The 17,250-nt window shown below is 33.2% G+C and overlaps 1 protein-coding gene and 1 long non-coding RNA gene across 3 annotated transcripts in view; both read left to right on the top strand.

The window, feature by feature from the left end:
• Positions 1 to 7,500: 7,500 nt before the first annotated feature.
• The window catches only part of LOC127837103 (sin3 histone deacetylase corepressor complex component SDS3-like), a 39,280-nt gene continuing 29,530 nt past the window's right edge, over positions 7,501 to 17,250 (top strand). For both annotated transcript variants that reach the window (XM_052363949.1, XM_052363951.1), the window contains exon 1: positions 7,501 to 7,664. In XM_052363949.1, coding sequence (XP_052219909.1) covers positions 7,595 to 7,664 — 70 coding nt within the window. In that variant the 5' untranslated portion in view covers positions 7,501 to 7,594. The remainder of the gene's footprint in view (positions 7,665 to 17,250) is intronic.
• On the top strand, positions 8,756 to 10,333 carry LOC127837221 (uncharacterized). Its single transcript, XR_008029179.1, has 2 exons — positions 8,756 to 9,149; positions 10,022 to 10,333. It is a non-coding gene; the product is annotated as an uncharacterized LOC127837221 (long non-coding RNA).

Consider the following 17,250-nt stretch of genomic DNA (forward strand, 5'->3'; position numbering starts at 1 on the left):
CTCCACATTCGCATGGTCTGGCATATTTAGTTCGTCTCTGATAAAAGATCGTACTTTCTGCTCAGTGTCGCTCCACTTTTCATCAAAAGTTCATGTATTACCATTAAACCAAAAGTTATTTCGTCTTGACTGTGATTCTTATTTATCCATTTTAGATTTCATTGGTGATATTTCATTCCATAACATTTTATTTTCCGATTTAAGTTGTTCATGTTCATGTTTTAGATTATTAATGGTAGTGTTGACATCGTCAATTTTTACGTTTATAGAAACCAAATCTTGCCTTACCTCTGACCTCATGTCTTGTAAATATGCCAGAATGTCCGAATTGCCCGTAATATCCGATGTTCTGTCTTGTCTACCTCTGGAGTGGAGTTCGCTATGGGAAGGGGAGGCAGCGGGGGAAGCAACCACCTGAGCAAATGATAGCTGTCTCTGTCTGGTTGCTAGTCGCTTAGGGGCTGCACCGGCTGCATTTTGCCCTGGTCCAGGATATTGACCTCCACGTCACCACCGAGTACCACGAGGGCACACAACAACGCCAGCCGTCTCAAACACACACTTACAGCCTTTGATTTAAAAACAAGACCATGCATTTTACTCCTTACTTTATGCGGCATTGAAAACACTCCGATTCGCCATCTGAATGTTGCAATAACAACTCCCATGTGGTGTTTCACAAATAATCCCGTGCACACAAAAAATACGCGGCCGCAATTACAAGGGGCATAACTAACTGATTAGTTAGTCTGCTCATGAAATTCCCTGTTTTCAAATTTTTTAATTTTTTTTTCGCTCACCTCTTCAACTTTTTTTTCAAAAAAATGCGTAGACCAACAAATCAATTTGGAGTGGCCTAAAGATATAAGAAAAATACCAGAGCCCGCAGGCCAATGAGCCTTTAATGTGCACTGGTAGTCATTTATATATGTGCCTCAACAGATCAGTTATTTCAATTCTGAAATACAACGGAGCGATGAAGTATTATTTTGATCTCGAGAAAAGCAGAGTACTTTATATTCATAGAAAAAACAAACAAGGGATATACCATCATCCCGTATATATAGTGTATTGGAGACTCGGGTGTTACAGTCAATGCGATGCGGTCTAAATTTCGCATGCCGATCTTTATTTCAGATCCGCTGACTTCACGTTTCTGTGGAATACCCTCTTAATCTGCGAAAATGTACGCATCGGAAGTGCTTTCGCGAACGAGAAGTTTGCTTGCATGACGCAACTATCGTCCGTCGACCAGAGGCAGGAGTAATGGTGGCCACATAAATAACGGAGAGCGCAACCACTAGCACAGAACCTAGCCCTGGTTCGTATCCAGAGGTCTTTTCATCTAATGAACACACTTTCATTCGTTTCTTGCGTTGAAGTTACAGTTTAAATAACGGCATTTCCTATGAAAAGAAAAACATCAGAAAGAAATAGACCCTTTCGTAAATACTGTTATGCATGTCCAGTATAACCAAGGCGGCGTTTTTAGCTGGCTATGCATTTACATACTAGTACATATTTGCGTGTATGTTCGAGTATTTTCTTTCATTTCGGTATTGCTGCAAATGTTTTGCATAATATTAGAGAACAATTGTAAAAGCAATTTTATTTAAATTCGAAATAAGATGCACTTTAAAGAGCATAATTTTCGCCGAAATATAATAAATTTTAGGTGGTCTCTAAACTTGCCAGATAAAAATAACTGCCATTAACCATTTACAAGTACTTATTCCCAAACACATGTAGGAAGAAACATCTTCTATAGACGAATAAAAGCCACTCTAACTTCAATCAAATTCCTTTCAAATCTAAAGTATATATTCATTATGGAAATGATTTATAAAAACTAACTAAAACACACCAATAATAAAAATATTTTTGTTATCGATTGTATCACGTGATTTATTATAACGGCATAGAGTACAAGTTAGGCTATGATTCAGTAAAATTGCTGTGGCGTTGAACTATTCGCGGGAAAACTGACATTATCGTTTTCACAACGTTCATTTCTCGTTCACTTTGATTTCCTAGTGACAGCATGCAATAGACACATCTGGCAATCTTACCTTTGGACTGTAATGACTAGGCACCGTGGTTTACAGTCAACTCATTGCTTAGTAAAGAGTGGATTGTACTGTATTTGGAAGGTCGTTAATGAATATACATTCGTGCTATTTATCAATGACCTTCCAAAAACAGTAAACTCCGCAACATATCTCTTCGCAGACGACACACAAATATTCAACAAAATAAAGAACACAGAGGATAAGTCGACACTACAGAATGACATAGGCCGTCCCACTCAATGGAGCGACACGTGGCTTCTACGTTTCCATCCAGACAACTGTAAGCAAAAGCTTATAGGGAAGTACAACTCCGAGCCTTCATGCAAGTATAATCTCTTAAGCAAACAATTATAGAGGTAGTGAAAAAAAAATACATGGGTTAATACTTGATTCTGGCCTCAGATTTTATAAACATACGCAAGAAAGAGTCAAAATGGCAGACTCAAAGTTTGCAATAATACGAAGAATTTTCAATTTCCGGAACGATAATACATTCACGCCACTATATGAGGTATAGTGGTATATGAGTACATTTTGATTACGCTAAGTCTTAGCGCCATACAAAGCTATAAGACACGTCGATCTCTTAGAAGGAGTTCAAGGGCCACAAAGCAGATAAGCTGTCATAACCTGAAAGACTACATAAGCGTAAGCTCCCATCTCTAAGCTAATGAAGAATAATGCAACATGATTTTAATATACAAAATAGTCAAAGGACTGTACGTCTCGGATGTAAGCCAATTTGTGGTCGTGGAGTAATGAAGCTGACAGATCAAGCTCGAGGGGAAACAGTCTTAAGATATTCACACAAAGGTAAAACACAAATATACAACAGTATATGAAGAGTGTACAGCATAAATATGGAGAAGTCTACACGAAAGTATTGTAAATGCAAAACACTGAACACTTTTAAAAATATGTAAGATAAATATGGGAAATAAGGCCTTAGATGCAATTATTTTATACCCGAACTACCTATTAATATAACCGAAAGTGACAACAGAATGTTCAACATAGGCGAGTCTTACAAAGAGGGCCCACCTGGAACGTGAGACGGAAAACTACAACGGGCGAGGCATGGTCAGGGGTGATAACCCCAAAAAAGGGTTAGGGTAAGGGTTAGGGTTAGGGGTCGGGTTAGGGTTAGGGTTGGGTTTAGGCTTACCCAAACCCTAACCCGACCCCTAACACTAACCCAAACCCTAACCCTCTAACCCCCCCCCCCCCTCGCGCAATACAATACCATGCCTCGCCCGTTGTAGTTTTCCGTCTCCAACCTGGAACCTGCGTTGGAAAACAACAAGTATCAATAAGTAAGTAAACTCGTAATGCGGTAAACTCGTACCCACTTTGGTCACCTCGCACTGTAGTCAAATCGATCATGGTACGTCTATTTCTGTATACCTCTGCTTCGATTACGATTTTACTGCGATAACAACCAGTTGACTAAATTAGGTACGTTTTGATCACGTTACGAGTTGACTTAGGGGGATCCAGACATAAGCTCCCCAAGATAAAAACCCCCCAATGAAAAAATGAACATTTGGACAATTGCCCCCCAGTAGAAATGACAGGTAGAATATAAGCCTCCCAGTGCTTATTTTGCATCTGGACATTTGCCCCCCAGTGCTTATTTTAGACGTGGACATTTGCCCCCCAGTGCCTAATTCTAAATGACATTACTCGATTGAGCAGATAATCATGTCCAGTTATCACCACCTTTTAATCCTTTTTATTGATTAAATACAGAAGCCTTTAATTTTCATTAACAAGTATATTTTCGAAGCCACATGCCACACCTTTAACAAGCTGATAACCCTTTTGATTGATTAATTAAAAAACAATTCAAATTCTTTAAGATGTTTGTTATACCTAAGATTAGGCAATTGAAGTGAGTTTCTAGACCTTTTTTATTTCGAATTATAATGATCCAAGTTTCTATGATTATATATTTAAGAGATATGAAATAATACTGAATCCAAATACAGAGATATACTAGTCTAATGGAAACAACATATGATATTAGCACTGGGGGGCTAATGTCCACTTCTAAAATAAGCATTTGGGGGCAAATATCCAGATGCAAAATAAGCACTGGGGGGCTTATATCCTACCCGTCATTTCTACTGGGGGGCAATTGTCCAAATGTTCGTTTTTTCATTGGGGGGGTTTTGTCCCGGGGGGCTTATGTCCTACAATCTGACTTAGGTACGATTTAACCGAGACCTGGTACCCAATCTGAACGCTTCGGACAGTGGGCGACACCATGCCAGACGATCAATCTGAATGCCAGACGATCGCCGTTATGGCGGAATTGTCCGAGGGTTCCCGATTGGATTGCCAGGTACCGTCCTTACCCGGTATGACTAGATACCGAAAACAGTACTGTTTTCGCGAAAACAGTAAAATGTACCGAAAACAGTGTTTTATTATATGAAAACAATGACTATTAACACGAAAACATCGCTTTTTACTATGCCTGGTTTAAAAAAGAATAGTTGTTTAAAGATATTTCAACATATATGTTAAAACTTTTTTATAAAATTAATTTTAATAAAAATAATACACATTCAGTTTTTTTCATATGCTAAAACAGTATTTAAAATGTACGCCTGAAAACAGTGAACACATATACGAAAACAGTATGTATTCAATATGATAGTAACAAATAGCTGTCGATAATACATATCCAATTCTATTTTATTAATTTGTATAGAAGTCTATTTATTCAAGAACCATGAAACAAATAAATACTACCGAAAACAGGTACCGAAAACAGTTACCAAAAACAGTAAGCAAATGGGTGTACTAATTGATAGCCTTAATATAAAATTTTGCAAAGTCGGCAATGTTTGATTAACGTACTGGTTCGTGTGTTCTTACTTTATTTGCATTTTGTTAGAAATATTTTCCCATGATTTATTCTTGTACAGAAAGTTACTATAAAATAAACAAAATATGCAACCTATGAATTCTTTGTTTGTTCGTTAGTCGATGTCTAACACCTTCGATTGTTTGTATAAGGATAGGCGTGCATTACGATTTTTGGAGTGTAAAGTATTTTTCATAGGTGTGAAACCATTGTTTAATACCGGCATACATAGTTTTTAACAGAACAGAACAGAACATATGTTTTATTTTGACTTGCACAATGTACATCGTCAGTATAACAAAAAAAAAAACCCAATTACGCAAATGTCAGGGGCCATAGCCCTAAGGCTAAGGGATTCATCTGCCAGGTTTTATTACTTTAATCCGGTCATGAAAATCCATGATAATAATATAATAATAACAAGCGTCTGTATGTTGGTTTTATTGATTTAAAATCTTGTTTCGAACAGATATTGCCTTTGGCTTAAATTATACAAATGTGGTATTCAAGGTAAATTATTACGTATTGTTAAGGATTTGTATGAAAAGGTTAAGTCTTGCGTTCGCAGTTGTAATACTACTCAGACTTTTTCAGCTACGCTGTTGGACTACGTCAAGGGGAGGTAATTTCGCCTCTGCTTTTTTCTTAATTCGTGGAAGACCGAGAACTACATTTACAAAGTAATTTAGATTCAGGTTTATATTTTGAGGATATGTTGTTAATATTATTGTTATTTGCTGATGATATGGCAATTTTGGGTAAAACACCAGAGGACTTACAAAATAGCTTAGATAGTTTGTATGATTATTGTAACTGTTGGGGTCTTGAGGTAAACACTAAAAAAAACACAAGGTTATGGTTTTTAGAAAAAGAGGCAGAGTACTTTCAAATGAGAAGTGGAGTTACCATGGGAACTTGTTAGAAACTGTAGATAACTTCAACTATCTCGGTACAATTTTTAATTACACTGGCAATTTCGCTATGAATCAAGAGCATTTTATTGGTAAATCATTAAAAGCATTAAAATTACTTATGTATAATTGCAGAAAATATGATATTAAACCCAAATTACAATGCCAGCTCTTTGATTCCTTTATAGGTTCAATATTGAATTATTCTGCCGAGGTATGGGGCGCAACTTAATCTAAAGAAATAGAGCGTATACACCTCAAATTTTGTAAAAGTGTTTTAAAGGTCAGAATGAGTACTTTTAACGCTGGTGTATATGGTGACTTAGGAAGGTACCCGTTTTATATTACTCGACATTTTAGGATAATTAAGTATTGGTGTAAATTGTTAAATACTGATAATATTATTATGAAAACGATTTATCGACAAAGTATATCTGATTGTTCAAAAGGTTATAATAATTGGGTATCAAATGTTAAACAATTGTTAGAAACATATGGCTTTGCTGATTGCTTTATAAATGGTGATAATCTTGATTGTAAAACATTTCCACATATATTTAAACAAAGATTGATTGATACTTATAAACAAGACTGGCATAGCTCTGTTGAAAATAGTAGTGTATTAGATTTGTTACAAAATTGTAAAGATTCTCTGTCATATGAACTATATCTAGATGTATTGTCAAGTAGTTTAAGGTTCTTTGTCACTAGAATAAGATTATCTGCACATTCTTTAAGAGTTCAAACTGATAGATTCGGTAGGAATAGAATACCAAGAAATGAGCGATACTGCCAATGTTGTTACTCCGTCGATATTGAAGACGAGTACCATTTCACTCTTATTTGTCATTGTTTTAGCAATATACGTAAGAAATATATTAAGAAACATTATTATGTACGACCATTACTGTTCAAATTTATTGAGCTATTGAAAACTGAAAACAAATCTGTATTGATTGAAGTTGCAAAATATTTGAAAGAAAGCTTGGAAATTAGAAACGAAATTACAAATGTTAACGAAAACTGATCATCCTCTTTACATGCTGTGTTATGTTATATTGAAATGTCCATTAATTCGTGTTTATATATTATACTGATATACGTGATGTTATAAATTGTCATATAATAATATGTGTATATGATGATGTACTATGTGCAAATCAAATAAAATATCTGTTCTGTTCTGTTCATGTTCGAAGTGACACAAGATAAGTGAAAATAGGGAAGAAATCTGGTTAAATAGCGCTGTAAAATGTACTGCCGAAAATTAAGAGTAATAATTAATGGACGAACACCCGAATGTCCGAAAATGAAGAATCACAAAAAAGAATTTACCAAAAACTTAGAGTAATTATGGTATGTTTCAGGCCTGTATTTATCCTTTTCCATTATACAAACAAAATTCATAAGTGTTTTTTTCATTTTTCAGGTATGCCATACCTGGAGTCATTTAAAACACCGGAGTATCACGAAATCTCTTGAGAAAATAAATAATTAATATATAGCATCATTTAAATGCGTACTGGAGTAAACTGGAGTTTAACGCCACTATCACGATGTAAAGGTGGGAACTCTTACTGTTTTCGGTAAATTTACTGTTTTCGCGAAAACAGTACTGTTTTCGGCATCTAGTCATACCCGTCCTTACCTGCGATTTTTACAACTAAATATAAGTACGCAAATTCCGGAAGTAAACAAGTATTGATATTTTGCAAACCAATTTAAAGTTTAGTCTGAAAGAAATGTTCACCGAGGCTGAAATCGACGAATTAGAAAGCAATGATTATACAGACAAAGAGTTTTCTGACGAAGGTACAATAATATATCAGAACAAAACTAAGATACATACAGTCAATTTACCATTACCGGATCAGTAGCGTAATTAAGTTGTTCTGGTGAAAAGCAAAACAATTTTTGAGACTTCTTTTACACTAGTTTGATTAAATATAACCTTCGCTTACTGATTGAGCACATAGTCTTATTTTTATGCGCAGGCAAAATGTATTTGTGATACCTTTTCTCGCCGCAGAATTCATGCATTAACGGATCAGTTGTAGCCATAACGGATCACGTGACTGAAACCACTCAGAGTGACATCTAACACGCTATTTGAACTGTCAAAACATGAAATGTGTTGTTTACAATGACCAAGTTACATTGCCAGCCCAGTAATAAATTATATTCATTCTTTGTTATTGTTTTCTATATATGTGATATTGTATCCACACTTTACTCATGGTGCTCTTGCGTGAATTATCTGTTGAAAATCCTAAAAAGATCGAAAATATATGGGCATCTTATAAACCATGTAAATTGTTTGAATCATATCTAATCATCGATATTGAACATAGAACATAAATAACTCATTAAGATTGAGATAATTTATTGTAAGAATCAACAATATTTGCATATATTTTAATATAATATATTATCAATACGCATATTATCACGCTTGATCCGTTGTTGCCCTAATTTATCATTTCATTTAAGGTGATGCAGAATCTTAAAACAAATCAAAACTGAAACGGACTTTTGCAGACAGAAAGAATACCAAATGGACTTTAAATTAATGCGTAATTTTCTTACTTTCCAACAGAGTTATAATAGCAACCACAGAAGACCTGATAAGCCCACTAGAATTTATCGATATCGTATCGATTTCCCAGGGGTTGTTTACTTCTAACCAATATTTCAATAAGTAATTATCATGCAAAAATAATGAAAATGCTATGTAATTAAAGCTAAATTAATAAACTTTACAATGATATAAATTTCTTTATTATTTGTTCATTGTTTGTTGATTAAGACTATTGATAATTAGTTTGCCTATTGGATGCTTTGAAGCGTCGGTATCGAGCGAGCTCCCGGGGGCGTTTTAGTAAACATGTGTGAAATCAAAGTCGAATGCGATCGTAGTTTCGTAACATATGCAAATGATTTTCATTTGACCAATCAAATAAAAGATTGTTGTTTACAATGATGTAAGCCGCTTAGTTCTACGACAAAAAAAAATGAAACAATAAAGCCCTAAAGTTAGACGAAAATGGAACGAAAAGTATAGAAAATTCATAATAGCGGCATATATCGTAAAAAAATTCAATTTCTGCTGGTGAAAATGGTGTATAAATTGTTAAAATTGAGTAGAAATTGACGATCGCATCGTGATTCGAATGTGCGGGGTCATCAAGGCCACGCGGTTGAGATTTTTTTCCATACGACGCCATCTTGAAAAATTCCAAAATTGTTTACTCACTGTAGTTGAATCGATAAATATATCGATTTAATTGTTCGAAACAGGTAACTATCGCTTGCAAACAAATAAAATAATGTTTTTTGTTTGATTTAAATAAGAATGCGATGTATTTAATGTAAATAAAGCATTGTATTGTTTTGTTGATTTTACGATGATGTATGTCATCGTCACAGTTTGTGACCCGTTATTGATAACATTTTGAAAACGTAAGTTTCCTAGAAAAATCGTTTTAAAACTAAAAGTTCATGTTTCAAAACGACTATTTATGTTATGTATTCGATGTATGAGTTTGTTTTATATATCTCAGTATTACTATTACCCTGTTAATCTTCTAAGAAATCTTGTTAACCCTAGTCCTTAACTTAAGCCAACTTGTTTCTTAACCCATTTATGCCTAGTGGACTCAACCATCCTTCTAAATTGGATTAATTTATTTCCAAAGTTAGGGATGTCTAGTATATTTATTTCTATATTTAGAATATTTTTTACAGAAATTCCTTTAAGCAAACAGCGCAGACCCAGATGAGACGCCACATCGTGCAGCGTCTCATCTGGGTCTACACTGTTTGCCAATGCCTTTTTTCTAGACGCTAGGCATAAATAGGTTAACCTTGCATAAATAAGAGATTTGATTTATATTATAAACCAGAAATCAATTCATATAAGCATTATATGGCTTTTAAGTAGACAAATCATATTGTAATGGCATTTACTGTTATTATTTTATTAAAATTCACACAGATATGTTAAATGTTATTTTGAAGAGCACTATGTCAGTTAAATAAAATACATCTTCATTTACAATCTAGAGCTGTATTTTTATTGTATACTGATTATGTTGGGTTGTAAATACAATAAAAATACAACATAATTATATATATATTATATATATATATATATTTATTTTTCATTTCAGAAACCAACTATGCAGTGTGACGGAGACATACACCCTGGTCCGTTCTGTCAAAAATACAACGTTAAGATTTCATTCATGGCTGTGCAAAGCTGAAGAGTGTCCTCCGGAACTGTCAAATGTAGACATTTAAAATGGACTGGTTTTGGAGCTTGTGCATTTTGCATCACACCAAAAGTTGAATGCATGAACCCGGGGCGCCAGAGGTTCTTCAAGGATTACATTGAACTCAATGAACTGTATAACAAATACAAAGAGTGTTTTTTCACATAAATGTGCTGTTGCATTTAAACAATAAATTCAGCTGCTACTATAGATGAATGAATTCACAGATTGACAACCCCTTATTTTTTAAGCAAGTGTTACATATATTACACAATGAAATTCTTTCAAGTTGTATTGCAGGGCTTACATTGTTGCAGCTGATGTTCATATCTTTATTACACTTAAGATTAATGTATCTATTATATAACATGTGTTATTGAATTATTGATATATTGTTTGAATATACCATAGCATGTTTGATTATGCAAAAAAACTGAACAAAACTATAATACATATTATAAAAAAGATCTTTAATAAAGTTGGTAAACATATTTGTTGTTTTTTTGCAATTTTTTTCTGTAGTAATAAGCAATTATCTTGGTAATGAGTGGAGATACTGCATTGAAAGTTGCTGCAATGGATAGATCATGAAAAAATACATTAGACTACCAAATATTATGACATTTGAATCATAAATAAAAAAGTTATAGCAATTTAACTAAAATATTTCTTCGAAAAGGTTCCGCGAAGACATGATAGTACTGGACTAAAGTATTGGGAGAGAATTCATAAAAGTGACGCAAAGTTTAAAACTTTAAAAGCTCATAACTTTGGTTCTACTTAAGATATTCCAAAAACTCAAAAAGTTATTTAAATGTCTTTTCAATCTCTTTTAGAAAAAATAAAAAAGAACAAGATAACTTTAATTTAAAAAATATGTCTGTGGTTGCTAGTTATAACATGTGGCCGCGAAAATGTTCAACCTCGATTTGAAAACGAGACGGAATTCGACAAAGTCGTATATTCATGTCAGCAAAACATACCAAAATGTTTGACAAAGGGCAGGTCCGATTACGACTCAATCAACGCTTTAAAAAAAAACAGGCCTTGAAGATGCTGTGTGCAAAATATCATCTAAAAATGTCAACTATTTATCGCGATACACAATCTTGAACATCAAAGTGATCCGCTATGGGTAATGATCCGGTAATGGTAACTTGACTGTACTGAGTCTAGAGCATTTTTGTACAAAATAGCCTTAACTTTAATAGGGTCAGATACTCACTGAGTTAGCTGAGTTGAGTTTAAATGAAACTCACTTACTGACTGAACATAAAACCTATCAACTTGCATGGCTAAAGTAAATGTATAAGATCTTTGTCATCCTAAGTCAAGCCTAGTTTAGCAAAACATTCTCTACTATTGGCCTGTAGTGTTGGCATCCTTCATCTAAGACAGTCCAACTTTGCAATTTGCATATCCTCCAGTTCTGGACGTTTCCTGCCACTACCAGTTCGTGCCACTGATGAAAAGGGTGAAAAGGGGTAGACATTTTGTCCCACTGATAATATATATATAGGCCAATATATGTAGGTGTGAATAATGCCATAAAGGTGTTAATAATATTAGGGTGTATATTAGCTAAAGAAACTTCAGCAAACATTTTATATAGTATTGACAGACCTGTACACTGAAGCTAACCCCATATCGTAAGTCAACTAGAGTCGTAACATATTTATGTCACACTATAAATCAAAGACAATTCATTTTCTTGGATGCATTTCTACATATATTGGTGAATGTATATAAATAACTGCATCAGGGCATATGTTAAGGTTCAAATGTTTCTTCAAATGCATCTTTACAATAGATGAAAACTCATCAGCCTGAAATTCATAATTTTCACACCATTGTCGCTTTGTCACGTGACGTGTTTTCATTCAGTGATTTTTTTTGCCCAAAATTACCGCCGAATTTTGGCTGCTTCCCAATCGCGAAATTCCACGTTTTTTCCCAAAAATCTGACCAAAATTTCTCCCAAAAAATCCAAATTTTCCCAAAACGAAAAAGAAAGAAGTGTCTTATGATTTCTTAACTCTAGATTTCAACTTAATTTTTTTAAACATCTTACAAACTATATACCTTTAATTTAGTCCTTTTTTTCGATAAATAATTCCCAGGGCCACGTTTATTGATTAAAAAAAATTCCCAATTTCACCAGACTCCTTTTCTCAAAATGGCTAGAAAACCCCCTGAACATGCACTTAAAAACAATATTAATTCTGTTACTTATACTCATATTTATAATTCTTAATTTTTCCCAATTTCATGGTTTATCGCGCTATTTTTCCCAATTTCACGGTTTATCGCGCTAATTTCCCCAATTTAAATGGCACAGGCTGTAACAAATAAAAGCAAAAAAAATCACTGTCATTTGGATACTTTCGGATCGACCTTGACATTTTTTGTTGAAAGTGTAAACCTGATTTCAACGTGAATCAGGTGATTTTAAATAATTTTTACTTTGAGTTTGTATTTTCACTACAATTTGTTTACAAAACAAGCAAGAAAAATTTAATACATGTATACCGGAAAATGTCATTCTGAATTTGAAAACACTTGAGAACAAGGTATGTTACTTAAAATAGAAATATTGTCAGGGCTCAACATTTAAGATCAAAATAATACACCACAAAACCGTTTTTACTCTTGCACTTTTAACAAAATGATTACAGCATTTAAAGCAGGGGTGGTGAAATCTCAAAAAACTATACTTGTCCACGGACAACCATTTAGGAAATTTAACTTGTCCGTTGCTTAACTACACTTGTCCGTTAATGTTTATATAAATTATAAACGCATTTATTGATTAATGTAAAACAATGTGGAATATACCAAAATGAGTATGATTTGCTAGTTTTGTTTATAGTTGTATTTCAAAAGTACATTCATTATAGCAGTATATTATAAACAATATAAAGACTTTCTAATACCTTTAATCTTGCAAAGGTAGTGTTATTAAAACATGTGTTGAACATAAGTACATCGTAATCTTAACAAATTAAACTAGTTCAATATGTCGACCTCATCATACTGAGGCTTTGCGCCGCTACTCGTAGCAATTTGATTATCATCAACTGGTAACCATTGAATATCTGTGAGCCAAGTTTCTTGAAGAGTTCTGGTGAGTTTAATAGATCATATTTTTTATCATAATCTTTCTTAGTTTTTTTGGGAGGTGGACTGCTCAAAGCTTCGGGTTTCTGCTCCGTTGTTGAAGATTTAAAAAAAAAAGTTCCATCTTTACCATTAAAGTCGTCTTAAATAACAAGGTAGACCGTGTTTTGATTATCTTACTTTGATACTTTTTATTTCCATCTGATTGTAAAAAAGAAAGAAACCAGTCTGTACACTGTCTAACAGTCGGGCCGAATGTTTAAAATGCGGCATGCTCCTGGTGTCTTATAGAATAAAGGAGATCACTGCGCAGGAGAGTGCCCGTATTTTAGCTTGATTGCTCCGCAAATAGCACTGACAATGTAATCGCATGTCAACATCCGGTTTTGTAAAACTTAATTTAAATTACGGCTTTAATACAATGTATTTTTTTCATTTGTATACCTGGACCCGACTTTTAAAAAACTTGTTGTCCACCGACAACGTAATTGAAAAAAATCAGTTGCCCAGACAAGCAAATGTACGACTCGGGCAACTCGGACATTTGATTTCGCCACCCCTGTAAAGTCTAATTAAAGTCTTAATTTAATGCTCTTTGTTCTTTTTTGCACTTGCCAGGGCGGACAACTAGATTATAAAATAACTTGCCCGGACCCAACTTTTACTTGCCAGGTGCAATAGGACAACTGTTAATGTTGAGCCCTGAACGTCATGACTGAAATCTCTGGAGATTTTCATTTAAAAAATGTCTGTCGCATCGCTGTTTTTCTCGATATGTTAGACAGGGATTTCAATAGATTTTAAAAACCAGGAGTCAATGACCCCTGGACTGAAATTTTGAGGAGTCAAATTGAAAAATGCTGGGGTCATTTTGAAGCGCGTTAATTGTGTTTTTGTCTGTATTATTCACTTTTTTAGATAAAAATATGCTCTAAGAGTAACACAATATCTTAAAAAGGTATACTGCTTTATTAAATAAAAATACCATGATACATAACACAACATATTTTAATGAATTGGTACACACAGATAAGGACAAAATATCAATAACTTGTGCGAACAATATCGACTTTTAAGTTTTTCAAAAACAAAAAATGTTCAGTTTACAACTTTTATTATTTCTATCACTATACTATGTTTATTTGTAAAAAACAATAAATGCTAATTAAAATCTACTTATCATAACACATTTTAGTCTTTTAAGACATTGAAGTAAATTAAGATATGTACCGGTAGCACCTTTTCATCACATATTGATCCTCATTAAATTATCATCATCTCTATGATAGCTTTTGTAAATGAATGGAACATCTGGTATATCTATTACTGTTTATCCGAATACTATACATGTTAGCAATATATACACTTTAGAATGCCTTACCAGTAGTAGTTTAACTTTAATAATCCAAATTTTTCTTGTTATCTGGTTTAACAAACCTTATCAAATGTTTGTTAAATCCAGTTAATGCTTTCTCCATTATTGAATCACCATTTTTTGAATTGAAAGCGGGTTGAATGTTAATTTACAATACGTCCGCCATTTACAATGTCGAAGGTCATGACGTAGCAATTTAATTCTACTCGGATAATTTATATCTAATTGAGAAAATGTGTTTTCTTAATGTTTATGTGTAGAATTATGACTTGTTAGTATAAAAAAAAGAAATGTGATTCCAGTTTATATATGACAGGTGTTACTTGTAATTATCGGTGGATTAACAAACTGACAAAACTCGCTGGACTTAATAGTGGATCTACGTAATGAAAAGATCAATTTCATTTTTTCTTTAATTATTTTTGCCAACTTTCTTTAACCGTGCCGTCGGCAAAGTCTGCAAAAAACCTGCAATTATCGGATGGTTAATCAATCATCACGTTATCACTGCTGCTACCTAGTTAGTGCGCATGCACTATTTAGACTGTAACATGTGTATTGGAAGAGATGAGATAAGATAAACAATGCCCGGGGTATTCCCTCGATTATAGACGGAGTTTTAAATACTGAAACATTAATTTCAAATTAATAGGAGCACCGCAGGATTTATTACCATGTAACTCGAGATGTTAACTGACTGACGCACGGGTCAAAATGACGCACGGCAGAAAAAAAGGTTGCGTCAAAAACGAGTCATTTTTAATTTGCTCGCGTCAAAACGCAGCATTCTGTGTCTATTAAAATCCCTGGTTAGAGCAGAAAAGAATTTTATTTAGCATATCTAAAAAATATCCGGACTTCAAATCAAATTTAACAAATACATCTTTTCCGTAGTGAAAATAAATCTTTCTGTTTCAGGATTGGCATTTTGACCGGTCAATTGAGTATTGACCGGGCCGGCGGTCAATACCCAGTTAAAACCGGTCAATACTGGTCAATACTGGTCGATTGAAAATTATAGCATTTAAACATCTCAAAGGAAGACTTTTAGCTACTCTATATTAAATCAATCATTATTCTGTAATATATTATCTTTCTTTTGAGTTATTTACTGTAAGAAAATCTTTAAAGCTGTAAAAAAAAAAATCTTGATTATTTATGGAAATGACCTCAAATACATAAGGACTAAGGCAATAAATTTATCCCAGTGTATCACATCTGTTACTAAAGTATTATAGTTACCTTAGTATTTCACTGATCTATTGATATATCTATTTGATAAGCAGATAGACAAACAGAACTCATGTGTTTTCTAGGGTTATAAAACGGCCCCTAAGCCTTAATTGGTTATAAAATGCATGCAGTGTTCTGTATCTGATATTAAAAATGACGCAAATCTGCCCTACTGGTCGTGTACGTAATTCCGGCCTGTACGTAAAAAATCGGCCACCTGTGTTAAATCATTTTCATGATCTTAGCATACACATTTTGCTGATTTTTATTAAAATCAATTTAAAAACCAACCCTTTTCTCAATATTTTGCAAATTAAAGAAGCATATCACTGTGAACTTTTATATCACAATGTCTCAATTGAAGGACGATGTTTTTGTCATGTGGAAAAAGTGACATTATCAATATTTGTATTACTTATATTTATATAAGAAACAAATATATTTGTTAAAATTGTTGTTATTTTTTATATAATAAACTTTAACTAAGGTATTTTCAATTAGTTGTATAAAAACATATATCAAAACATAAAAATTAGGACCTAATATATACTTTTTAAATATATGAATTACCTCCCTTGATTAGAATAATAATAGGTTATTTGTTGTAAAATTAAATACAAGCGTTTACTAAAAATCGACAATGAAGTAAACTTTTTATACAAAATGTGTTAAATTTCTTAGCTGTATTATTTATTTTTTTTTTAAACATATTTAAAACAAATAGTTTTTAGGAATTTGCAGTTGCCAATTGAGAGTGATTGTTCACTATATTTATTAAGTTAGGTAGGGGGAGTAACTGGTATATAATGTCGCATATATTTTAAGTTTCAAGTGAAAAAAATTGTTTGTGTAAACCTTTATTAATACTCCTAAAATGAGGACATTTGTCTAAAGATATTGCTTTGTAATTTTACCTGAAGATTAAACTAAAAGGTGGCCGATTTTTTAGGTACAATTGCCCTATGAAAATTGATAGTTTATATGTCATTAATTTCTGTTCATAAAAGTAACATACACTGATCTAATTCTATTGAAATTTTCATGCTAGATGAGTTTTGAACCCAGGATTATATATGTGAAGTTTAGTTTCAACCAGTTGCCTAAAACAAAAGATTTTGTTAAAATAGTCCCAAAAGTGGCCGGAATTACGTACACGACCAGTAAGGGTACATGTATTTCATATCACTCAAACAAAAGGAGATAACTTGCTATTAATTTAAGAGTTACTTCTAACTTGTCTCATTTCTGTATTAAAAGGTTTTTTCCTTTCATATTTAAAAGTTCAATTGGTCTTCAAATGAATAAGCAATCAAAGTTCTTGATTTTGCCAACAAATAATGATTTCCAATTGTGGGTCTTCTCTAGACTCTTGTTTTCAATTATTTTTTTCTTTTAATAATTA

This window comes from Dreissena polymorpha, chromosome 1 (assembly GCF_020536995.1).
Source record: "Dreissena polymorpha isolate Duluth1 chromosome 1, UMN_Dpol_1.0, whole genome shotgun sequence".
Lineage (NCBI taxonomy): Eukaryota > Metazoa > Mollusca > Bivalvia > Myida > Dreissenidae > Dreissena > Dreissena polymorpha.